General features: G+C 37.3%; 1 protein-coding gene across 4 annotated transcripts in view; it reads right to left on the minus strand.

The window, feature by feature from the left end:
* Positions 1-604: 604 nt before the first annotated feature.
* The window catches only part of phtf2 (putative homeodomain transcription factor 2), a 59,544-nt gene continuing 33,393 nt past the window's right edge, over positions 605-26,755 (minus strand). For 3 of the 4 annotated variants that reach the window (XM_088073023.1, XM_088073025.1, XM_088073024.1), the window contains 17 exons: positions 19,875-19,944; positions 19,149-19,307; positions 17,500-17,665; positions 14,380-14,541; positions 11,374-11,602; positions 11,149-11,295; positions 10,733-10,889; positions 6,712-6,782; positions 6,195-6,323; positions 5,997-6,082; positions 5,128-5,320; positions 4,863-4,994; positions 4,135-4,221; positions 3,743-3,898; positions 3,567-3,662; positions 3,303-3,428; positions 605-2,484 (listed from right to left, as the gene is read on the minus strand). In XM_088073023.1, the coding sequence (XP_087929149.1) occupies positions 2,464-2,484; positions 3,303-3,428; positions 3,567-3,662; positions 3,743-3,898; positions 4,135-4,221; positions 4,863-4,994; positions 5,128-5,320; positions 5,997-6,082; positions 6,195-6,323; positions 6,712-6,782; positions 10,733-10,889; positions 11,149-11,295; positions 11,374-11,602; positions 14,380-14,541; positions 17,500-17,665; positions 19,149-19,307; positions 19,875-19,944 (2,187 nt within the window). In that variant the 3' untranslated portion in view covers positions 605-2,463. The remainder of the gene's footprint in view (positions 2,485-3,302; positions 3,429-3,566; positions 3,663-3,742; positions 3,899-4,134; positions 4,222-4,862; positions 4,995-5,127; positions 5,321-5,996; positions 6,083-6,194; positions 6,324-6,711; positions 6,783-10,732; positions 10,890-11,148; positions 11,296-11,373; positions 11,603-14,379; positions 14,542-17,499; positions 17,666-19,148; positions 19,308-19,874; positions 19,945-26,755) is intronic. The other variant, XM_088073026.1, reaches the window with a different exon arrangement.

Genomic DNA, 26,755 nt, shown 5'->3' on the forward strand with positions numbered 1-26,755 from the left:
ACAACCAAAAACATCATATTTTAGCACATTGGAAAAATGAGAAAAAATCGCATACTATACTATGGCAAAAATGTCAAAATATGACATGTCACAAAAATGGCTGAAAACAACATAGAATAGCATGTTGAGACGCATTATAGTGTGCCGTGTTGAAAAAACGTCCAGAAACGACCAAAAACATCATATTTTAGCACATTGAAAAAATGAGAAAAAATCGCATACTATACTATGGCAAAAATGTCAAAATATGACATGTCACAAAAATGGCTGAAAACAACATTGAATAGCATTTCAAGAGACGTTATAGTGTCGCATGTTGAAGAAAAGACCAAAAACAATCATAAACATCATAATTTTGCAATTTGAGAAAACAACAGAAAAACGACAGTTAAGCATAGCAAAAAATGTCTGAATATGAAATTTAAAAAAGGGCTGAAAACAACACAGACCAGCATGTTTAGACACATTTGACGTGTACATGAGACTCTTAAACTGTGCTGTGTTTCCACTTACTCACCCAGACCTTTGTCTGCAAATTTGAAAAAGCAGTATATTGAGAGGTGCTGTCACACTGAAAGACAAAAAAGGAACAAATCAGTGGAAATTCATTCATTTTTATTTTTATTATAAAAACTTAGATCTTGCGGACAGACGAGTTCACAAAAAATCTAAATATTCAGACTCTTTGAAAACAGAATCACAACATAGAGTCCTTTACCTAGATTCATTTCCAAACAAAGTTGTTCTTTTTAAACAGTAAAACACGCCTTTCCAACGAGAATGAGAAACAACCTTTAAAAATGAACGATTAAAGAACAAAAAGCACAATGCCTAAAAGAACACAATAATACAACTTAAAGTATTTCCAAAGGGAAACAAATATTTTTTAAAGCATAATGCTGCAAATACATTCTTTTTTCCAGCAATGACAAACAAAAACAAACGGTAAAATAAGCACTTTGGTCTTCCTCCTCAAACACACTGAAGATGATTATGCTAGCATTTTTATGAATGAAGTTAGTCACAGTTAGCTAAACGCTAACTCGTTTCTGAGGCAACGACAGCATTGTAATCACATTGAAGATATTCTCTGTGGGTATAACTTCATGTACCATGTGGAATTTACTTCAGAAAGTGAACTCTCAATACAATAATCTTAAATTCACAGCTCGCTTTTGCGTCATCAGCAAACGGAGTCAAGCATGTGAGGTACAAAGAAAAAATCTCTTGACATTGAAACAAAATGTAACTTTTCTTCCATTTTCAATCTTTTTTAAAGTGCATATGTTAGTCGCGTTCAGACCTGTTTTTAACTGCAGTATTTAGAAACCTGTGACCGGCAGAGGCTAACTCAATTTCACTTTTAATTTCTGCCAATGGCTGACATGAATCTACCATCTATAATTTATAATTTGATATCAAAATCTGTAAAAAAAAAATGAACACATTTATTTGAAGGGAATAATTCAGTGTCTTTTTTTGCACTTCATAAAACTTAAAGGTCATGACACTTAACCAGATTATTTCTGAAATACTGTAAAACCTGGTAATATTGGTGATCAGATTTTAAATCTCAAGAATTTTTGTACATTTTCTGTAAATGTCATGTATCGACCATCTTATGTTATTTCCATTAACTGGATGATTGTTTCTTTGCAGCGTTGATGTCATCCGACATTTCGCCTTTCCTCAGTGAGAACAAAACAATTTTCTCAAGTAAGTCAGCAGATTCACCTGCAGGATGTTTACATCCATTAACAGATTGTAAATGTAATATTTCGAGGTTATTTTCCAAATGTCAGGATTATACTCGGTGGTTTAAAGCATCTTCTGAGAAATCATTTCATTTATAACAATGTTACCATTGGTTTTTGTTAAACTAGAGACTTGTGTTGACATAGTCCACCCAATTTCTTTGTTGTCTGAAGAAAACCACTGGACTAACAGACTTTAAGGTCGTAACAGAGTTTGAAGTTCGTTTTAAAATTTACTCAACATATAAATAATAACTTTCAGTGTAAGCAAATAAAACACACAAATACAATTAAGTGATTGTTGTCCCATCAACAGCTCAATACTTCGCCTTCAAAAATGTGAATGAGCTGCAATGAAAACTGAACTGTTGCCATGTAGCAGAGAACCTAAACCATCATGTTAAACATAATTTATGCTTAATTATAATAATAATACTAACACTTTTTGTTGACAGGCAAAATAATAACGCGTTGTATTTTGTTGCAGAACACAAAAATGAAACAAACTACAATTGAAATAGACCCTAAGTAAAAACACTGAGTGGGTAAATAAATAGTTTGTGAATTGCACAAAGTGGGAACGTTGAAGGTGAAAGCACTCCGATATGTCGAGACCGACGTTCAGTCTTTCAGTCAGTTGAACATTACATCGAGCATTCAGTGAGTCAGTCAGTGAGAGTGAAGGACGACAGCATTTCTGCCTTCACTGTCACGATTTGATCTTCCATAGCTGTGAACAGAAGAAAGACAGAAACTTGATACATATTTAGAAAAGATCATACAAAAAGTGTCCAGTTATGGGTAAAAGGAATTACAAAATTATCATAAAAACAATTATTAATTTATTGCTGGTGGTCGACTAGCATTTTATGACATTTTTCAAGATATACTGTGCTATGACCAGTGACCTTTTTCTTATTGACATCAATGACACCTTTGACATTTTATGACGTTATAGCCTTCTGGAAATATTTACGACTGTTGCATCATATTTTTGACAGCATACTATATTATGAGTGTTTATGTGAAATTTTTAAAGGCATACTCTGACTTTTTTAAATCACATTTTTGATGACACACTATACTGACTTTTTTAAACTACATTTTTATGGAATATTTTATCACATTTTTCAACGCATTATAGTAAAAATACGCTTTTTTGTTTTTTTTGCTATATATACATATATATATATATATATATATATATATATATATATATATATATATATATATATACTATACACTATGACGTCTTTTCATGATTTTTGATGACATACTGTACTATGACTTTTTTTTTTACATTTTGGACAACATTTTATAGTATGGCTTTATTTTGACGCCATCCTTTGCTACAAAAAGTTTTTTTTCAATGAGTTTTGGACTACATAATATACGATGGCGCTTTGTCATGATTTTTGACGGCATACTATACCGGGAAGCTTTTTTCATGATTTATGATGGCATGATATACTGAGACTTCTTTTCATGATTTTTCTTGCAATAGCTAATTTTATGTAACTATCCTTTGTATCAGACACTCATGCTTACCTTCAGGTTAAATCCTAATAAGTCAGATATGACTCCTGACACTGCGGACAGAATGACTACCTGGGTGATGTTGTAGAGCAGAGGGTTCATAGTCAAACCATACAACCTGAAAGGAGTATCCAACTCCTGCAAAGAGGAAAGAAATACACCATGGTTACATTTATAAAGCGTGTTTCCACAAAAAGACTGTCATTGCCTCAACTAAATGTAAAGACTGCAAACAATCCTGATAATTATAAAATAAGTTGTGAGGACAGACAGTACCTTGAGTAGTTTGGTAGCCAGTTTTAGGACGTTATTGACCAGCGTCAGCTCCTCTTTCTTGTTTGGCTTCTTCTCCATCTTCAGATACAAGTTAATCTGTGAAACAAACGACAGATCAATGCCAGTGTTTGAAGACATGTCTCCTGTGTGGTTACACGTGTATGTTGTGTGTGTACCTGTTCAGTGAGCAGTATGGAGGTGTTGCTGTACTTCTTGCTGGTCTCGGAGCCCAGAGTGACGAACCTGAGCAGGAACAGAGACAGACTGGAGCACCAGATCACCAGCTCCCAGTTATAGTGACACTCCAGGAACGTTTCATGGACGTGCAGCAACTGGAGGAGGAGAGAGGCAAGTAGATTATTCAGTCTGAAAAAACTGTTTATAATGTTTGGGACAAGTCTTCTTTTATTCAGTCTTAGACTTCAGGGTTCTCTGACGGACTGAAAGTCACTATGTGTAGAATTAAGATTTTTTAAGGATCTGCAGGAACCCTGTTACACTACTGCCACTGTGGACATACTCTGGGACATCAAAGCTATGATGTTTTTTGATGATTTGAGCCACTCACCTGAGCGCAGCAGATGAAGACAACAGACAGAGTGAGCAGGAAGGCAGACGACACAATCACATCCACTGAACGCTGAGGACCCCGTCTCTGCAAATGCAACAATACTGAATCCTGTGCATTTCATTTTGTAAATGTAAATGCGTCCATCTTCCATATTACATTGATACAATTGTTATTATAACAGCATTTAAATGATTAACTTTTTAAATTGCAGCTTATTTTACAATTTCTATGACATTATATGTCACTTCTATTATTTTGCTTATCGAACACAGTTCTGAGGTCCATAATGACGAGGTCAAGGAATTCTTATCAGTCTGTCTTGTTTTGGAAGTAAATGACAGCAAAAGTAGATTGCATGGCATAAAGTGGGCGTGTCTGTGAAGGAGAGACTCATAGGTACCTATAAAACCACTTTCACTCAGATAGCTTGAGGTCAGAGATCAAGAAACCCCTGTGAAATGAAGATGCTGTTTTTCCATTGCCAAAATGTAGCCTAACTTTGGTATCATGTGGAACTAGAAGACCTAAGGAATTCAGTGGTCCCAACCATGTCATGCTATATTATGTATATTAGCCCCTTTCCTCCAGTGTAATCACTAACATGAATCTTTAAAAAAGCATTTAACATGGATGCTACTTTTAAAGTTAAACAGCACATTCATTTAACCTATTATCCACAAACTAAACTGATTTTAAAGAGAGTGTGAATGTCATCATTGAGGTACCTTGAGGTAGGAGCGTAGCGACAGCCACATCTTGATGTTTTGAACTTTCTTCAGTCTAAAGTGGGGGACCTCAGACTTCCTGGCTCTGCGGGCTGAAGTCAGGTGACCAAACAGCTTGGCAAACAGTAGCCTCTGAAACACACGTGTGAACATTATTAAGTAATCACAACTGACAGGAGAGTTCAAAACAAGCTTCATATTTTAGTAAAAAAAAAACCACTCTTGCAGTAATTAAAAGCAGTGATTCAGAATGTCATTGTCTCACCTGTTTGTAGGTCCTCTCTGCTACGCTGAGCAGGAAGAAGAAGAGCCATATAAGGCAAACGCGTACCACGAAGCTAAGGGTTACCATGGTGATGACCAAGGCGTCTGATCCAGATCCGCCACCCAGGGCGACAGACAGCAGCTCATTGGCTGAGAGCGTGGTCAGCTGATCCAAGTCACGGTACTGAGCCAGCCTGCAGGAAACAGAAAGAGACTGACGGGAGTAAAACTTTAACATTTCTGTATTTTTGCAACTGTTAGTAAGCATTTGTTCCAAATACTGGCAGTCGGTAATATGTTCCATTATTAAGCAAATAATTCTAGCATAGTTTCTTAATAGAAAGTATTTTCTAAAATTTCTCCAGTTAGATTTTTCCCCCCATGTTTTTACTATTTTACATTTTAAAACAGGGTTCTCACACATTTTCACTGACAAAATTTCAAAATTTCTTCCAGGACCTATAATAATTTTTTCCTTGCTCTGCTTGTAAGAAAACTTGTAACATTTGAAGGAAGATACAGAGTGCCAGGAGAAAACGTAGTAACGTATGTGATGGTTAAAAAACCCATCAGACATCATGTGAGAACTATGTTACGTTAACAAGCTTCAGAAAGTAAATTTGCTGTTATGTTACAGTATGTGAAAGGTTATCAAAATAAGACTACTGTAACATTTTCTTTACAAACAACACAATTCCATGACTTTTTCAATGATTTTTAGTGATTCCATGATTTTTTCAGGCCTGAAAAATGTGATTGCAAAAATTAAATGACTATTCCAGCTCTTTCATGACCATGAGTACCCTGTTAAAATCAGATAATTCCCCCAAACTTAACATATTGAGAAGACATATGTTTGGCCAGCAGTACCTGTACGCAAAAGGCGTGAGACCGAGCGTCACTGAAACCAGGTTCCCAAAGATCTGGTAACCAATACCAGGAGTGTAGAGATTCACCTGCATCAGGGAGCACACAAAAAACAGTTTATTTTCTAATTCAATCTCTGGTAGAAATGTAAAACATTAAGTTTATGTTTTTCTTTCAGGACCAGAGAAAATTGTGGCTCACTCTGTTCATGATCATGCCGCTGATCTCCAGGACGGACATGTCGGCCTTCTTGCACTCGTTTCCCTCCCACACTATGGCGCTCACTCTCTCCAGACCGGGGTTGGAGCTGTGCAGCCAGGGAACATGACCCTGAGGGAAAACCATACACGGCAAAAATACATGTTATTGTTGTCTTTTTACTGCAGCCACTTTGCTTTGCAGCACGGTTAAAATGGGACTTTTGGAAAGGACAGAAATACAGTGAGTGAGGCTTGGTAATTTGCAGGTCTGGGTTGAAACAGGGCTAAATTTAGTTGAAAAATTAAACTTATATCAGTGTGTCATAAGCCTTTAAATGAGTAAACTTAGTTTTTCTCTGATGCCTCCACAGTGAATGACAAAAAAACCAGAAAATTCTGATATACAAATTGCCATTTTATGGGTAAACTATGCCTTTAATATTTAGAAAGTGCAAATTATCAAAATTTTAATCTAAGCCTATGCAAGCTTCATGTCTTACGTAAGAGTGTTCACAGACCTGATGGAAAGGGTCATCTCTGTATTCCTTTTTCGCAGGCGGACAGACAGGCGTCCCTCCTCCTTCTCCCTCTGTAAAGAAAATGAATCTGTATTAATGTCATATAGAAATATAGGTGTATATATAGATATACTCATAGTTATCTATGAACAGGGATAACAAAAATTGAACGTATGTCAGGGTACTGGTGAACTCCAGCTAAAGAGACCATTCATTTCTTTGAAAGTCGGATGATGCAGGCACAGAGTTTGGACCCTTAAGTGAGATATTTCACATGATGTACTAATTCCAGTGCCCACTAGATGACACTGGAGGGCACATAGTTTCCACATCATCTTGGTGAACATCATTTGTAGACCAAACCATGAAAACTTTATATAAATGAATGAATGAATTCGCATAAATGTTGACCTGTTGAGTGTGCAGTACAACTTAAAACCAAAAACATATGTCTGAAGGTTTAGCTCAGTCAGTTGGGACGCTTGCCTGCAGACAAGAAGTCATGAGTTCAAATCCCACTCATGACAGATATATTTTTAGTACAAAATCAATTGCTGAAATTTAATAGATAATGTCAGAATTGACAAAAATTATACATATACAAGACAAGGAGACAATTGTGTCACAATCAAACAGACAAAATACCATACACTGGAATATTAAAACATGTCAGTACTCTCTAATGGACAAAGTACATTATTGCATCACATTTTCTAAATTATCTCATATTTTCTTTGACATTTCTTTACAGTTTATTCCTGGATTTGGACAAACGCATCTGCCGATACTGGTTTTACCTGTTTCTGGACCACTTTACCTGTTTTTTTGCAAAAATTACATATTTATCAATTTTAATGCCTTAAATTGTTCTGCAATATCACAAGCAGTGTCTAAACTGTATTAAACTACAGCCAAATTATATTTTATGGCATTAATAAAATAAAAAATATCGGCTTCTATATATCTGTCTAAAATCGACAGACGTCGCTGCCGATACTGGTTTTACCTGTTTTGGGACCACTTCACCTGTTTTTTTGCAGAAATGACATTTTAATCAATTTTAATGCCTTAAATTGTTCTGCAATATCACAAGCAGTGTCTAAACTGTATTAAACTACAGCCAAATGATATTTTATGCCATTAATAAAATAAAAAATATCGGCTTCTATATATCTGTCTAAAATCGACAGACGTCGCTGCCGATACTGGTTTTACCTGTTTCGGGACCACTTCACCTGTTTTTTTTCAAAAATGACATATTTATCAATTTTAATGCCTTACATTGTTCTGCAATATCACAAGCAGTGTCTAAACCGTATTAAACTACAGCCAAATGATATTTTATGGCATTAATAAAATAAAAAATATCGGCTTCTATATATCTGTCTAAAATCGACAGACGTCGCTGCCGATACTGGTTTTACCTGTTTCGGGACCACTTCACCTGTTTTTTTTGCAAAAATGACATTTTTATCAATTCTAATGCCTTAAATTGCTCTGCAATATCACAAGCAATGTCTAAACTGTATTAAACTACAGCCAAATGATATTTTATGGCATTAATAAAATAAAAAATATCGGCTTCTATATATCTGTCTAAAATTGACAGACGTCGCTGCTGATACTGGTTTTACCTGTTCAGGACCACGTCAATACAATTTAAGTCATTAAAAGTGATAAATATGTCATTTTTTCCAAAAAAACAGGTGAAGTGGTCCAGAAACAGGTAAAACCAGTATCAGCAGCGACGTCTGTCGATTTTAGACAGATATATAGAAGCCGATATTTTTTATTTTATTAATGCCATAACATATCATTTGGCTGTAGTTTAATACAGTTTAGACACTGCTTGTGATATTGCAGAACAATTTAAGGCATTAAAATTGATAAAAATGTCATTTTTGCAAAAAAACAGGTGAAGTGGTCCCAAAACAGGTAAAACCAGTATCGGCAGCGACGTCTGTCGATTTTAGACAGATATATAGAAGCCGATATTTTTTATTTTATTAATGCCATAAAATATCATTTGGCTGTAGTTTAATACAGTTTAGACATTGCTTGTGATATTGCAGAACAATTTAAGGCATTAAAATTGATAAATTTGTCATTTTTGCCAAAAAACAGGTAAAGTGGTCCAGAAACAGGTAAAACCAGTATCGGCAGCGACGTCTGTCAATTTTAGACAGATATATATAAGCCGATATTTTTTTTTTATGCCATAAAATATAATTTGGCTGTAGATTCATACAGTTTAGACACTGATTGTGATATTGCAGAACAATTTAAGGCATTGAAATTGATGTCAATTGCGTGTTTTTTTAACTGTTTTATGTGTTCACTGCAAAGTATGTTACAATTAATGTACCAGAAGTCTTTTGTTTTAGGACTACTCCCTGTGTTTAAGACCTAAGGGATGTATCAGCCTCTTCTTTCATCTTTCCAGACTCGTGCTAGGTTGTGTCATGCAATGTTCTTGACTTTCCTACCTTACTACTCTGCCACTTTCCTGACTTTCCTATTCCAATCCCTTACTTTCTACTTTCTGAACATTATACTTAACCTGTTCTCATTCCTATTTTCACCTCTTATACTCTCTACCTCCATTTCTACCTTCACTCAACCTCCTGTCTCTTGACTGTTCTTTCTGTCTCACAACCCAACCACCTGTAACTTGACTGACTTTCCTGTCTCTTAGCCTAACTTCCTGTCTCTTGAGTGTTCTTCCTGTGTCTCAACCCAACTTCAAAATGTACCTGCCTTAAGTGGGGCTTGAACCACCAACCTCCCGTGTCCCAACCACATGCTTTACCCACTGAGCTACACCTCCAGACACTTTACATATTTTCGACGTTCCCTTTACCTCACTATCACTTACATCTGTCGAAAACTCTAAGCTAAGAAAACAACTAAGCTCTTGGCAGGGACAATTAAATATTCAGTACATGAATATTCAGGAGACAAGGAGACAGTTGTGTGTTTTTAACTGTTTTAAGTGTTTGTTGCAAGGTAGCTAATCAAAACTTATATTAGCAGAGCAGATCGATATATCAGCTGATAAACAAAAGTCAAAAGCTGGCTGTCACAGACAGGACTTGATCCACCAACCTCTGGTATACTGACAGCATGATTTATCCACCAGGCCAAACCACCAGACACTTTAGATGTTTTTGACATTCCCTTTAGCTCTGTGCTAAGACAGCAGCCTTCAAAAGTTAGCTGTATCAGAAAGGGCTTGAACTAGCAACCTCATGGACACTAACCACCTGCTCAACCCACTGAGCTAAGCCTCCAGACCTTAGATGTGCATTCAGCGTTCCATTTAGATCAGTAATGGCAGTGACATCTGTCGAAAACTCGACCGATATATGAGTCAGGCCGGTAATCAACCAAGTTCTTGGCAGGGACAATTCAGAATTCAGTGTAAGAAAATTCAGGAGACAAGGAGACAACTGTGGGTTTTTTAAACTGTTTTAAGTGTTAGTTGTAAGGTACGTCATCGATGACTTATATCAGCAGAGCAGACATACTGTATGGATCAGCTGATATTTTATTCTATTTATGCCATAAAAGTCAAAACTCACCTGTCCCAGATAAGACTCGAACCAGGAACCTCAAAAACACTAACCACCTAACTTACCCACTGAGCTAAACCTCCTAACATCATGTATGGTTTCGATGTTCCCTTTAGCTCAGTATCAGCAGTGACATCTGTTGAAAACTAAACTGATAAATGAAACAGGCTTATAATCAACCAAGTTTTTGGCAGGGAAAACTCAAGTCAAGTCAAATTAAGTCAATTTTTATAAATCAGTATTCAGTATATGAAAATTCAGGAGACAACTGTGTGTTTTTTAACTGTTTTAAGTGTTTGTTACTGATTGCCTGATTTACCCACTGAGCTAAATCTCCAGACACTTTGCATGTTTTCGATGTTCCCTTTAGCTCAGTATCAGCACCATTCGGTGCTTGGGCTGGTCACAAATGCTTCCTTAACTTTTCTATGCTAATCTTGTCTTCTGACCTGTCTCTGAGGTGCAGGACGATCTGCACTCGGCACAGTGCAGGAAGTCTTCCCACATCAGGTCCTCTGTCTCAGACTCATGTCGAGTGCTCTCTGAGTCTTGAGTCCTCAGACTGGAACATCTGGAGCTACAGCTGGTGCCAGACTTTGGGACATCCTGACAGACAGAAAGGACAAATGTTACTTTAGATACAATGTTCGTACTGACAGGACGAGTCAAATTCAAGGACTTTCAAGTACTTCTTCAAGCACTCATTTTTACTCAAAGATAGAATTGTTTTCTCCACAACCATGCATTTCAAAGAATAATTTATCATTCTGTTCTACAGTATGCCTTGATTTATTTTTTTTTATATACATTAAACCTTTTATTTGTGTGTGTGTGTGTGTGTGTGTGTGTGTGTTTTTTTTTTAACCTCCACAGCGTAGTGTTTCTTGTAGTGGTGTGTATTCTTGCGGTTTCTGAGCGTACAGTCGCTGTTCATTCTTTCAACACCCCTACGGAGGGCGCTGTAGGATGCTTCAGGGTCCTCCTCACTGGACGCTTCATCTGATGCTGGCTCCTAAAAGACACAAAACACATTTCAGACAAATCCTGGGGACACAGACATTGTACTTGTGTCTACGGTTTGAGGGATCACCTTGTTGCTGCTCGCCAACATCAGTCCCGTGCTGCGGGGCGTTTGAGCGTGTGCTGGCTGGACATGAGAGTTCCAGCAAACCTCGTCTGCCCTTTTTAGCGAATCGCATCGCTGCTCGTGGAGCTGAAGCCCCTCCTCGCTGCTGCGATTGGTCACCCGGCCGTCCAGCGACACGTAGCCGTTGTCTGTCTCTGTTGACTTGTCAATGGACAGTTTGGACTTCTTAGATCTGACAGAGGATGCAGAGGACGGGTGGAAGGAAAAGCAGAAGATTGATAGGAAAAGAGACATGTATAGATGGACAGATGGATAGACAGATATTTAGATAAAAACTCAGCAGGGTGGTGAGTTTACTGGTCATTAGGTTCAGTCTCAGAAGCAGACATGCAGATAATCACACTAACAGGATGCATTTAACACAACACTGTGGAACATTCATACAACATTGGAATATTGGAGAGAAAGTGTTGCAGAGAATGTTATGTAGTACGAAAATAGTAGGGTTGAGACATATGGATGAAAAAAATCTGTAGTTTTAGGCTAAATGGTAATATAGAATATATCTAAGAATTTTCTATAAAGTGGGCTAAATGTTTGCTTTTAAGTAAAAGCACATGCACCGTTACTGAAACAGACTGATCAAAATAGAACGCAACAATGGGGTTCCTTTCCTCTTTGTAAAATACACAGCTTCAAAATATGTAAACAAAAATGACGTAAAATCAATAATCGATATTCAATTTTTAAAAAACTACTGGTGCTGTGTCGCAGAGGTACTTGTGAAGAGAAGAACAACAAGTTGGGGCACAGCTGCGCAGAGAGTGTGAGGGAGAAGAGATATTAACACTGGGAACACTCAGGATGAAAATCAACATCTATCTATACCTTTTGAAATGGTATTTTCTCATCCTATATGTCATTTGACAATTTATCTACCTCAAAAAATCGCTCGAACTTAAACAAAGCAGCATTTTAACTACTGTTACTTAAATGTGCAAATCTTAGAGTAATTAATTTGTTTATTTCGTGATTTTTCTCATAATAAGTGTTTTGAAAAAGTCAAAATAAAGTTTGGCAAACAAGTGAGTAAATCAGAGGATTGATGATTGTATCTCAGAGGAAAATTAACTGTCAGATGTAGGAAGTGTCTCTGGCTAAGTGCTGAAGTGAGTGTGACAGATAATCAATAGATGAAGAAACCAAATCAAGACCCATTTAGTGCTCAGTGCTGTTCCACACTGTTGCAGTCTGCTGAAAGCTGGTCAAATAGCAGCTTGGGGAAGAAGCAGCTGTCTGAGACAGTTAAGATAAGATTTCAAATCATAGACATTTAATAGTTTAAAAAGGGTAATACATTTAGCTTGAGAAACTTTCAGAAACTTAATTAATGGTGGAGTTTTTCAGCAAAACCCCATGCTTCTTTTGAACACAGCTTGATCAGCAAGTCATGCACATATAAATCAGCTGCAAAGTCCCTCCGCTCCTCAACGAAAACAGTGGTGGCAAACGCCAAAGGTTGTTTTCTTTGCTACATTTTGGTGGCTTGGGAAATAATAGTTGTCCAGCCAATAATCTAATGTTGCATATCAACATCAAATGTTAGATATGGGTCATTCCACACCACCTCACCCAGAAATTTTCCCAGTTCATATCATAGTGTATCAAAAAAAATCATGTAAAATAAGTTGACTAGTCGATTAAATGTTGCTATCCTCCAGAAATTCAAGTCAGTCATACTTTTTTTTTTTTTTTTTTTTTTTTTTAATTATGTGATTTTGTTCACCCAATGGAAAGTTTATTAATCAGGCACATTTCCTAAAGATTTATTTTCCTAAAGAATTTTATTTTCAATAAATGTGACTTGTTAACTTTTATTTAGTGAGATGTAGTGTTTTATAAGATGATGTGCAGAGTGCATAATGCATGGTGCAATGTACCTCATTTTCAGCAGCATCTAAACTATAATTTGGTTATAAATAAAATGTGATCAAGTTTCAACGGGCTTTTACATTACACACAATATTTTTTTGTAAATTATTTAAACTTATAGTTCAAGTCACGCTCAAGTTTGACTATCTTCTTACTTTAAGACTAGTTAAGTAGTCTTTCTGAAGTTAAGGCTTAGGAGCCAAATTTTATGACAATATTCAAAGCCTCACCAATTGTTTATTTTTCACTGGATTTAGTTAAAATGAACAACAATAAATTAAGGACTAGAAGTTTTTGATAAATTGGGAAAATAAGATATTACAAATAAATTGATAAAAGTTTATAGAATGCAGTGAAATAAACAGGATATAATAGAGTAAAAAAAACAATAATTTAAATTTACCAATATTCTATTTTTCCAAGGAGAATAATTTTAATTTCTTTGAAAGTTTTATGTGGGAAAATATGAATAAATATTTGTTGCAAATTTATAAAGAATTAAGGATTTTATATTACGCATTTATCCATTCTTATTTTTAATAGCTAATTTTTTATTACATTTTACTGGCTGCAATGTGCAAGTGTGAAACCTATTGAGCCAAATTGGGCTCAGAAAATTTACAAGTTACAGTTTGCACTAACTCTGGTTTGTTGCATGGAACGACCCAAATCCAGTCAACCTCTGAGAAACTGTTTTCTTGCAAGATAAGAGATAAAGATCTGATAGGAGAGGACGTGGTGTTGCAGCTGAAAAAGCTATGATTAGCTCCGAGGCAAGAAGGCTGGGGTTCAGTTCATGATTAGGTATTTCAGATGAAAAATAATAACATAAAAACTAAGAGTAACCAGTAAGATTGTTCACTGGTTGGACGCATAATTTGTGTAATAAACTTATGTGATGAAATTCTGACAATCTCATTAAATTTCAGATTTGGAATTTACCAATTTACCGTAAAGAAATAATTTATTCCAACTAAAATTGGCAAAACTTAAAATCTTTAAACTGGATCATTTAAACCCCAGCCCCGTCTTTGTACATCATGTCGTTTTAAGAAGATGGGAAACGAAAATACACACCCAGCTTTACAGATATCATGCCAGAAATCTTGGAAGAGAGCGCCCAGGCTGTATGTGGTGCTGGCTGAGTGGGAGTGTGGCGCCCCCTCCTGTGTGTTATCGGTAGTGCTAGACCCGTCGCCTTCCCTATGCACCTCCATCTGAGATGCCTTCCTCAACTTCCTTCAGTTTGGAAAGAATAGAGGGTGGAGAGAGACTTAGAGAGGACCTGGAGACTACGAAGACCTGAAACTACAGCAATGTGTCCACCGGGAACCTGGCAGCATTTTCTCTTTGTCTTTAAATATGTTTTAACATTAAAAAAATAGATTTTACTAAAGTTAGATAGTGCCATTCTTTTAAAGAGAACAGCACTGGTACCCAAATCTCTGGCACCCGCTGGACACAGAGGCTGATACAGTTAAAGGGAAATTCTACCAAAATCATCTTTTAGGTTGTTATTCTGCAAAAGTAGATGTTTTCATTTTAAAGAAATTGTTGGTTAAATGTAATAGCTTTCAAATATCAAAAATAAATCTAAAGACATGATCAGAGGTGACTAAAAGACATTTATCTTCATCTTCTTTCAGTTAAGACAAATTAAGACACTTATTAATGCCAATGTCTTACATAAAGGGTTTGTTAAAATTGGGTAAACACAGGACAAAAGCACAAAAAAAAGTCTTAGGTTTTAATTTATGAATAGGAAGCATCACATTTATGTTACGGAATTTCAGTTCCTTGTCTACTTTTGCAGGATTTTAACATAAAAGTTGGATTTTGCAGAATTGCTCCAAGGTTTGATTAAGGACATAAGGAAGAGGTGAGGGACAGGACTCTTGTCTTTTTGTTTGAAATTAAAAGGAAGGGTACACTGTGTGTTCATAAAAGCTTCCATCTATCACTGCTAAAAACAAAAAACAAAACTACAATAATTGCTGGTTTTGCACAAAGACTGTATAAAAGAAGTGGAAATAGCCAGCGAAACGTCGTCCATTAGTTTGTGGAATAAAGTTTTGAAGCCTCGAGTTTGGCATTTAGGCCGTCAGCGTTTTGTGAGCAAGAAGGGACCGTATTTGGACAAGAGAGTGGAGCTGTGGAAGAGCGGAGGGCAAACTGGAGAACCCAAGCGCACTGCAATAGGTGGTACCTGCCAGTCACAAGGTGGCCACGCCCTAAAACATAACCTGATGTATTGTCTATTTTACTTCAAATATGACCATAATTTAAATTAACTAAACATCATGCTATATTTCTAAGGACTTGAGAAAAACAACTGACACCAAAAAGTCTTTAGAAAAATGTAGTGAGTCAAGTGAGACAAAGGTCTATTTTGTTGTAGACGTCTATCATTTTCTGTAGGATTTTGCGATGATGGGATTGCAACAATAAACGCAAATTTAGCAAATCAACATGAATTCTGTGCAACCTTACAATTGTATACAATCAGCCCCAAATTTGACCAATCATTATAATTTACTGTGAGTTTGTCAATCATAGCAGTCCCCCGCATTAAGTCATCAAACTCACTTCCTTGTTTCTGGTTGTGAAGATGCAGAAATGTGTCGTGTCACATTTACAGAGACAAATTACAGCTAAAGGCCGTGCAAAGCAATTCACAGTTCTGCACAAAAGTGTGGATAGTCTGTTATGCACCATGTACAACGTTGCGGTCAAACACAAACTACATACTGGCCCACTTTTCTACTGCTAAACACACCCGTAGAATGACTGAAATGTATGAACAACAGATGAGAAAAGAAATCCCCATGAGAGAGGCTGTTTCATTTACATCTATTGCAAGTGCTGTGATAATGAAGACAAGTTAGATTAAATTTGCATGGTTAGTAATAATGTTTAGTGTATAAATTACAAACTCGGGGTAGGTTTTTATTCTCACCTGAACAGTTGCCTTTGATTTTTAATCAATTACATGCAAAAAAACCATCAGAACTATTTTGAGACTATTTTAACTATTTTGTTTTCACTTGCTCCTTCAACTTCATTGCAAAAAACACCTAAATTTTTTTTTTTTAAGATTTCATTTAGCAAGCAGTGGAGTCGCCCTCTGCATGCCAGTAGAAACAATACAGGGTTAAGGCACTTTGCATTAGCGTCTTTTTTCAGCCTCAAAGGCGCAATCCACTTCTTTTATACAGTCCGTGTAAAAGGACTGTGTATCTGTCATGCACTGCATGACAGATTTCTCTGTTGGCTATAAGATTAAATGTTTATAGACTTGGATGAGGAAAAGGGAAGGACAGGTACAGAGGAACAGAGCCAACTTTGTGTAACTATAAATGTACCCTTTTCATTAGTTTTCATGTGAATAAAAAGAGACCCAAGGTTGATTCAGTGTAGGAGCAAACACTATTACGCCGCTCCCCACATACCCTTTCCAAAACTGTGGCATGGTCCAATTTTCTCCCCGAAGAGTCTGAAAATTGTCTTAAAATCATTTTTGTACCAGAAAAAGCAGCCAAACACTGACAAGCTTTAAACTGACAAGAGAGAAAACCACAAACTGCAAGTCTAAAAACTACAAAAGCACACAAGTAAAGCAGACTACGTTCTACTTTCACACACAGTGAGTCCCGTTTATCTTTAAGCAGTGACATTAGATTTATCATGGAGAGATTCTTTAAGATGACCACGCCTCCTTTTTCTGCCTGGCAAGCGTTGAGCGTGTAATCAAGACATAATACAAAGGCATTTTTCCCAAATTGTTTGTCCCATTGCCTTTTAAAGAACATAACTGTCAAAATTACACACATTTATAAAGATTCAAGTAATAATCAGGCCAGAAAGCTGAGAAGAGTCTGCTGATGTTGACAGAAAGTATCTCCATGATAAAATGCTTCATTTCAGTTTGATATTTTCTGAAAAAACTAGACAGAAAGCAAACAGAGAGGACACACGCAACCCAGCATCAAAAGACATATTCATTTGTTTCTTCCTCTCTTTCTTTACCTCGTGCCTATTAGCTTCATTTTTTCCTGTTTTCTGTGTCTCCTTTTGTGTGATTAATCTATTCCTCGCTCTGACAACTTCTCTTTTTCTGCCCTTTGCTTGATCTCTTCTTCACTCCTCTCTCCCTTTCCCTTCTCATTCACACTGTTCCCTTTTTTTCTTCTCCCTTACCTGCGTCTCTTCCCCCCGCTGCTGGAGGCAGGTTTTGGCGTCCTGGTGGAGACAATCTGACAGTGGACGGTGCCCAGCAGCAACATGAGCCAGATGGCTCCAAACACCTCGGTGGTCGGTATCCCATGAGGCTGAGAGATGGTCACATATAGGACTGCTGCCGCCACTGCAGGAGAGAGAAAACATTTGTTACATTATAAACAGAGACATTAAATGGCAGTGTAACTTTTAATCCTTTTAGCTCATTTTTTTGGTTTTCAAGTTTGCAAATCAGTCACATTAAATGTGATCCTTTCAGTTCCTTATATTTGTGCATTGTAATTTAATGTATATGTTTTTTGTTTCGTCTTCAGATGGTTCTCGTTCATGGTTTCTTGTTGTGGAATTTATTTATCGGCTAAAACATTTCTTTTTTTGTTATTTTCTCTTTTGGCATTGTTAATGTCATTTGGTTATTGTGTGGCCCAGGACGGGAGGGATTGGGGAGGTCAGGAAGGGGTTTCTGGCTGTTGTTGTCCACGGAAAATATACTGTTGATTTTGGAAAATATACATTTTGCATACTGAAAACTCGAGAAGTTTAAAAAAGAGAAGTTTAGCAGTGTGGTAAACACTTGCAGAGGGGTGCCTTGAGCAGACGACTATATAAACAAATCTGCCAGGAGCTGACGTCAGTTTTTCTCAAAAGTAGATAACTTTACATACCTTAACCTCCCAACTTTGGCCACATTTAATATGAACATCTGTCATAGTAACATTATATATATATATGTATATGACAGAAAATATGAAAAAAAAAACATAACAAATTCCCTTTAAATCAAAGAGAAGGTGTGTGTGAGTGTTTTTTATGTGGTATGTGAAGGGAAGTGAGCAGGAAGGGTGGGGAGTTGGAGAGAGAGAGCTGCAAAATAAAATAACAGTCTGTTTTCATCAGGGCTGAAAAGGGCATCATGGTGTAGGTGGTGGAAAACACTGCGCAGTGGTCCTGAGAGTGTTTGTGCAGCTCCGTGGGCGTAACCCAGGAGTACTCCACGCTCTCAAGACATTTTGCACACTGCATGTGTGTAAAAAAAAACTGCAGATTAGATGCACAGTAGAAGCTGTTGAACATCTTGAGAACTTGTTTTTTGGTAGAAGATTTAAACATCCACTGAGGATAGTTTCAGCCTCGATATCAGATCAATCACTTAGATAAAGATGCTACAAACTGACTTTTAATTCTACAGAGGAACATTCTTCAATATTAAAACTGGAAATTGTAGATTTGATATCTTATATATATATATATATATGCATGATTTAGCAACTTAATTACTTATTATGAGGCAGGTAACACTTGTTTTTTAGAATGAGCTATTACTTAATTCCTTGCTGTGCATATCTGATAATCATTTCTAATTCTTTATTACCATATACTTTTTTCAGTTTATTATTAACTTTATGTTCATTTTTTATGCTTTACTTTGTTGTCATTTAACAGGATTTTGGTTTTTATTTTGCCATTGTGAAGCAGTTTGTTCCATTGTGATAACAGGCTTTATAAATAAAACTGAATTGAACTGAATGTTTTTCCAGTTGGTGTGAAGCTCATGGCTCTGCAGGACTGCAATGACAAACAACATACTTTTGCAGCCATTCGACACACACCTTGCAGCAGGTAGAGAGCCAGCAGTAAGAGGAAAATGGCTCTGGAGGTGACCTGGATCCACCATCGATAAAAGAACGGGAAGAAGACAACTCTAACAATGCCTTTGCGGGTCAGTGACGTCCACGGACTCTCTGGTTTGGCCTTGGCAAACGCCGAACCTTCAGAGGAAGAGAATAAATACAAAGAGGCATACACACTTAGTTTAATAAGAAGATCTAATTAAGCCAAAAGCTCATCACTTACTACATCCTGGAGTCACGTTAGAGCAGCCTGTTTATCTTTGAATCTATTGCATCTTCCTTCTCCGAGTCCTCTCCTATCTTTTTTCATCTCTGCTGAACTGACTCTTTCGGCTTATCAACTCTCCTCCTACATTTCCTTCTTTATCATCTCCTCTGTCTTCCTGTGTGATAAAATAACAACGGAGGATAGATTTGACTGATTTGATGAATAATTGAAAATGCGATGAATATGAAGCAAAGAGATGAGAGCGCAGATGGAGAGATGAAGACCGAGAGAGAGAGAGTGAGCATTAACAGTGACAGGAGGTTGGCACGACGACGGCGGCATCTCAGGTTCACGTGTTTTATGAGGAGATGATGTTGTGTGTCTTCTAGCTTTAGCAAAGAGCCTGTCCGCTATCTGATCTAATTAGCTTGATGGAGAGGAAGTTTGCATGCACGCACGCACGCCAGCACGCACGCACTCACACACACTTTTCTCACCTCTAACCAAGTCCACGTCTATAAGGTCTGGTTTGACATGTCCTGTCTTCTTTGGCTTGTTCCTCAAGCCCTGCAGGGGGAGACAGAGAGACACAGAGTCAATGCCAGACAAAGGAAGAAACAGAGAAATTATTAATAAACACACACACAGGAACTTAACTACAGGAAGCGTCTCATGCCTTCATGAACAAACACACATTCAGTGTTTAAGGAGACACACCGTGCATTCAGGCTCACACAGCTACTCGCTCCATTCTCCATTTTTACTGCGTAGGCATCTACTCACATCTACTGAATGCAACTCAGTGAAAACATGTTTCTACACCTAAATGTATGTGGTGGATCTAAATGTCAAGTCTCTTTTGCTGCTTTGCAGCTGTTGAAGAATTCAGTTGATGAAAGAAAAAAAGCACAAAATTTTAACCACATACACACATTATCTCTTTTTGCCATTTAGCATAAACAGCTAATCAGCTGCTTTTAGCTCATATTTGCACAAAACCTTGAGCAAATCTGTGAATCCACACCCAAACAAAAACACCTTCACACACACACATTTGCCAAATTCCAGCCTCATGGGGCAAAAACTGAGGTTGTCAAAGGTTGGGGTTCCCATAAGATTATGTGGCATTACTTTATGGAAATGAAAATGCACATTTCTATGTTCAAACATTCAATCTGGGAAAAAAATGAAGAATGAAAAAACACTCATGCTTAAAAACTATTGTTCATACTGTAAATGTGGCAATTAATATTCTTGTTTTGACATTTTTAATGTGAAATGTTTGAGCACAAATATTAAAAATGTACTGGTGACTTTGTGTGTTAAGATTTTGCCTTTTGTATGTCCTTTGGGTGTGTTATTTCATATAAATCATTATAGGTTTCTACCACACCTTCGAACATGTTTAATACTCTTTTGTTTCCTCTGATTTGTGTCTATGACAGACATAAACTAAACTAAACTAAACTACTAAACTAAACTATACTAAACTACTAAACTAAACTAAACTAAACTATGGACTGACCGACCAACCGACAGAATGAGCTGTAGAGCTGCTGGTCTCAGCAGATTAAAACATCACTAAAGACCTTTTAATGTCAACGTTTCAAGTCTTTTACAGCTGTCATTTATCCTGATAAAGTTTACTGTTACAGCTTTAAAAGTTGCTGCTGTGTGCAGTTTATGACTCTGGGATTAACGCTCCCCTGTGGCACGCTAACTTCCTGTCAGCCAACCAGTCACTTCCTACTATGATGCATACACTTCATCTGTGCATGTGTGTGCGTGTGTGTGTGTGTGTGTGTGTGTGTGTGTGTGTGTGAGAAAGAGAGAGACTCCTCTGTCAGCTGTAATGACAAACTGTACTGAAACTTTATGAGCAGTGGCTGTAATTTATTAATTTCACATGCATACACTACAAGATCAGCCTTTCTTTGTGAGTTAAGCAAAGAGGCACAAATACAAATGAATATTTTAGTTATTAATGACTCACTAGAAGTGTGTGGCAGTGTATTTATCTGCAGGGACTCTGCCCTCTGCCTGTATTTTTTTTTTTAAATTCTAATTTTGTTACGGTCAGGACATTTCTGAGCACAGCTTGCAAGTGAGGCCAGAACCTTTTAAGAAGGTACTGACCAGGTGTCAGACTAAACTGCACACATCCAATACCCCTTTTTCCTTCAAAAGTAGCATGTGTATGTGGGTTTTTTAAAGCTGGGAAAACCTGGAAAATAGGTGATCAACTCCTTTCCGATTGCCAGTAGACTACAGCTGTGTACACAGGATAGATGTGTAACAACAAGTAGATACCTGACCCCAAGATGGCACCTAATCGTTCCAGTGGAGTTGCTGGCCTGGCGCATGCACCAAAAAAGTTTCTAGCTTCCGGGTTTACTTTTGGGGTATATAGCCGACTGAACCTGCAAAGTGGTGTTTTTTCCACTTCATAGATTTGACGTTGTAAGGATGTCACAGATTTGTAAAAAGCTTTTGTCAGCTTGAGGAAAGTCCACAAATATAAAACCTCCATAGATAAAACAAATAATAAAAGAACGATTCATAATCTTATTTGCAGTTTGAGGTTCCTGTCAACAGTTTTGCACGTATCTTTTATAACGGTGGTACATGGGGAAAATGCTTTTTGTGCCGCAGGGGTTTTTTTCAGACACATTACTGAGAGTGGCTAGTGAGAAAAACTGTATCTATCAGGGGTTTTTTGTTTGTTTTTTTGACACGTCACTCTCACAGATCGGCCGGAAAATAAGGTAAGAAGCAGCACTGATGACAGTGGCAATGTTATTGTAATCGCTTCTCTTTTTTCACCGCCACTAATTCAGTTTCTAACCAACAACTCCCGCATAGTAGGTCTTTAAAAGTGTGTGTATGTTTAAAGTTAAGTACAACAATGTCCGAGCTACTATGGTGTGCAAGCAGACAATAGTTTGGGTTTATTGATGTGTCTTATCAATGGCGCAGGGTAAACACAGCCATGACCACAGCACTGTGTCACTGTGTGTGTCACTCACACACACACACACACACACACACACACACACACACACACACACACACACACACACACACACACACACACACACAACATTATTTAGGAAGCTTTCAAAGCTTAGTCTTGTGTTGTGTTTAAATATTTAACATCTTAAAACTTTGGCTTTTTCAGTTAACGTAAAAAAAAAAAAAAAAGGAAAAATACTTAAAATTAGAGTAAGGTATCGGTACCAGCCCCCAAAATCAGGCATATTATCTGCAAAACATCTCAAACAATACTCAACCATACCTGAAGGTTTTCATTATTAGTGTACAAGAGGGAAGAAATTCTCAACAAGTCCTTTCATATCTCTTAAATACTTTTAAGGATGTGAGTCACATACAGCAACACTGCGAAATAACATACAAGTTGTCCACTTGAATCTGGCTGGCTCATGCTAATATTTACATACAGGTCAATCAGGCTCTGTGTTATCAGTAAATGGTCTGATACAGCTGCTTATCTTTAAATAGCACAACCAAAGAGCTAAATCGCTGTGTGTAGGGTGTGTGTGTTTGTGAGAGAGAGAGAGAGACAGACAGACAGACAGAGACAGAGACTGAGAGAGACACAGATAGACAGGGAAAATGTGAGAGAGTAAAAGAGCAGGAAGGTTGTGTCTTTGTGTGCATGTGTGTGTGTGTGTGTGTGTGTGTGTGTGTGCGCTGCAGGAATAAAAGAAGCCGATCAATAACTTTCTCTTGGCAGTAGATTTACTGCAGCAGTGAAGTCCTTCACAAACATCTCGTCTGTGCGCGACTATTATCGCTGTGCTATTCATAGCCTCTTATCTCTATAAACTAGTTTCTCCTCCAGTTACAAGTCATGGTGTCGCCTCAGTGACTGATTGATTTGACATGTATAAATGCCCCTCAGTCCCTTTAGAAGATAAGACAACAGTAAAAAAAATGAAAAGTGTGTAAAAACAGTTACTCTTTGCATTCCTTATTAAAGGCTGCTTTTCATGAATGCCTATTTTTCTGTTGCACTATTTGATACTAAACACCCAAAATTGTTTGCAATGTATTTTAATATTGAACATTTGAATATGGGACAGCGTGGTGGTGTCGTGGTTAGCACTGTCGCCTCACAACAGGGAGATTCCCAGTTCGATCCTGAACAAAAAGACTTGGATTGGTGTGTGTAAAAGGTTAACCGTGTGTACGTGTCATCGTTGCTCACGTGACCTGCTCAGGGTGTGCCTCACCTCTCACCCAATGGCAACTAACCAACCCTTGCGAGAACAACCAATTATGTATAGTGCATAAATGGAAACTTGTGCCAAAAACTCAGCAGAATATAGTGTAGTGTCCTGTTTGTACAGCAGGTGGTGACTGGTTTTCTTATGCAGAGCTTTGCACTTGGAAAACAGCCGAATTAATAATGTAAGAGTATAACTTCTTTTGGCAAAGCAGTAATAAATTATTTAGGTGAAAGATGGAACAAATAAGTTCCTACAAGTAATATGTTTCTCATCTTGTTGGTTTTTGCAAAGTCAGAGATCAAAAGAGAAACAAAAACACCTTTAATAGATCTGTTTAAGTTCTCCTACTTTGCTTGTTAAAATCATTTTGTTATTCGTCATCAAATATGCTTTTTCAAATCAACATTGACACACAGGAGCAGCTGTATCTTCTCTAAAACACAGGGTGTGGACAGATATCAGCCACTTAAATTTAAGGGTTTTTAAGATTTAGTGATAGATTTTTTTTTAATTTAGAGGTTTTTTTTTGGACAAATCTTCTTATTAAAGCATTTCAGGCAGGTTTAAAGGTTGAGTGTTATATATGTGGTTATGTACAGAGGTAGGTTTTATGTATATGGTTCTTAGAGATTTGTAACACAAAAAAAATGTGGACTTTCAAGTAGAAAAGCTTGACTAATTTTGACCCAAAAAAAATTGAAAGATGGACGAATTAAATTAGATAAAATGTTGTAGCAATTACAACAACTGAATTCAAGACATTGTAAGAGTTTTTATAGACCTGCAGACACACTGAAACAAAGCATGGATGCTGTATTGGTCAATATTAAGAAAAGCAGTTGCTGACATCCAACTCCTAAAAACAGGAAGTTTACAGACAGCTGAGCTCCTCTAGATGTATTGGGAGGCATTGGTTGTGTAAATGTATTATGAGGCTATAAACAAATAAATTAAAACTTCACAGGGAACAGAGAAAGTGAAACATCTTGTATTCATGACATGCCAAGACAAACTCTGTGCAGTCTGCTGCAGCTAGGAACTCTGAGAAAACAATTACTCAACAGATGACGCGCCAAGGTCGCAGCGCTGTGTTTGTTTGTGTGAGTGTTTTTATGTGTGTGTATGTATGTGTGTGTGTGTGTGTGTGTGTGTGTGGACTTTGAGCCCATTAAAGAGAGTGTCCGTCTCTCACCTCTGTTCACAGGATAAGAGGTAAAGAAGAGGTAGAATTAAAGGTGTGAAAGAAAGAAAAACTGCTCATCAGAAGTCAATTAAAAATACTGTTAGCAGCTTTAATCAGGCACTCAAACCCCATTTTGGGAATGCTGTATATAAAGCTCTTGTTAAATCTGAGAAGGGAGGGATTAAAAGGTCAAAGGTGAGAGGTCACAGCAGACAGGTGAAGAGGATCTAATTTTTACAGCTCTGAGAGGGAGTCGATTTCAGCCACACACCCACACAATCACCAACTACACACACACACACGTCACAACCTATATTGTTCCATTATAAGCCTCTAATTTAAACACACAAAGCGAAGCAGTGCAAAAGGGGTCAACTACAGTGTATCCTAATCAAAAAGAACCGCGCAGCTATAATGGTCGAGTTGCACTGTGGGTAATATAGGCGCCACATATTATCTCTGATGTATCGATTTTGAGTCCGATACTGTCATAAAAGTGCAATGCTAAAGTGTTGAAGTCAACTATAAGTCAAACTAATTTATGTCAAAGCGGCAAAAAGTGATTTTTTTTTTTCTCAGACACCTCTCTGCAGTGTCTCCACTTACTTACATACTACTTTCATCTTTGTGGTTTAACCTGTTTAAATATGGCCTGACACTTTTGGGCTTTAATTCTCTCTCTCTAAATCTTTCAATTTCTATCAATCTTAACTTTTTTTGTAACTGTTGTATTTGTTGCATTGTCTAACTGTTGATAATTAATGCATGCCTTCTGTTGTAGTGGTATATGTTGTAATTTAGGGTGTCATAATTCTCAGAGTCCGCGATTTGATTTGACTTTCAATTTTTTTGAGGTCACTATTCGTTTCAGTTAAAGATTTAAACTTTTTTTTCAGCACAGACGGCTGTGCTATTGTTTGACTATGAAGTCTTGATTCTTAAAGATCAACGGATGGCTTTACGCATGGACAATTGATATTTACTGTTTAAAATTCCTCTTCAAAAAGACAGGCTACATGGCATCAAATGTGATAGAGCCACCATATTACTTCTGCTTAAAATGTAATGATGTAATAATGGCAATAACTTACTTTACCAGCTAATTGGAAACAAACTGTTAAACACAAAAACAATAAGAGCCGCTGGATGGAAGAAGGGTACTTTGCAAGAATCGCCTGAGTTTGTGCACCTGCAAAAAGCCACTTCGCTTCACTTTAACTTTCACTTCACTGGCGTAGCCTAACTGTATTTTACCTGTCAACAACCGGCTTGATGTTTACGTAACTCACTGAGAAGGCAAAATCTTGCCAAACCAGTGGCTTCAAGGAAGCAGGATATTGTTATTGCTTTGTTGTTTTTTTCCTTCATCTCCAACATTGACAGTGGCCGTGGTGTCAGAAAGCTATGCTGTATCATCTTTGAAGAGTTGTTTATTTTTTTATTGGAAAGCGTGCATGTAGGTGGGAATGGAAAGGAAAATAAATACTGAAAGGATTGCCAAACCTGCTTTTGATTTTGATGATTGAAATAAAAAACTCATTCCAATCGATCTTCAGTTGAGAATCAAACAGCGAGGACAAGGGAGCATATGCACATTTCTGCTGCAAACTAAAGGCTGGGAATTAACCTTCCTAACTGAATTTGTTATGTTTGTTCTCTTGGAAAGAAACAGCACTGGCTGGTAACAGCAACACAGCTCTATATAACCCTGAAAAAAAGTGTTTAGTCTTTTTCGTCAATCTTTGGTCTGAGCTGACCTTGAAGGAGTCTGCAACATTATAAGGGTCCTTGATGTGGTTCTTTTAGCTTGAAACTGTCTGCTAAGAGTTAAAGAAATTTATGAGCGCCACACTGACAGTGCTAATCCAGCTGTGTGTTCACACCACAAACAACTCTGGAGGCCACAGCTGCACAGTTCCCACATTTGTCCGCCTGGAGTTAAATC

This window comes from Plectropomus leopardus, chromosome 22 (genome assembly GCF_026936395.1).
Source record: "Plectropomus leopardus strain MGB_pleo_1.0 chromosome 22, ASM2693639v1, whole genome shotgun sequence".
Taxonomy (NCBI): domain Eukaryota; kingdom Metazoa; phylum Chordata; class Actinopteri; order Perciformes; family Serranidae; genus Plectropomus; species Plectropomus leopardus.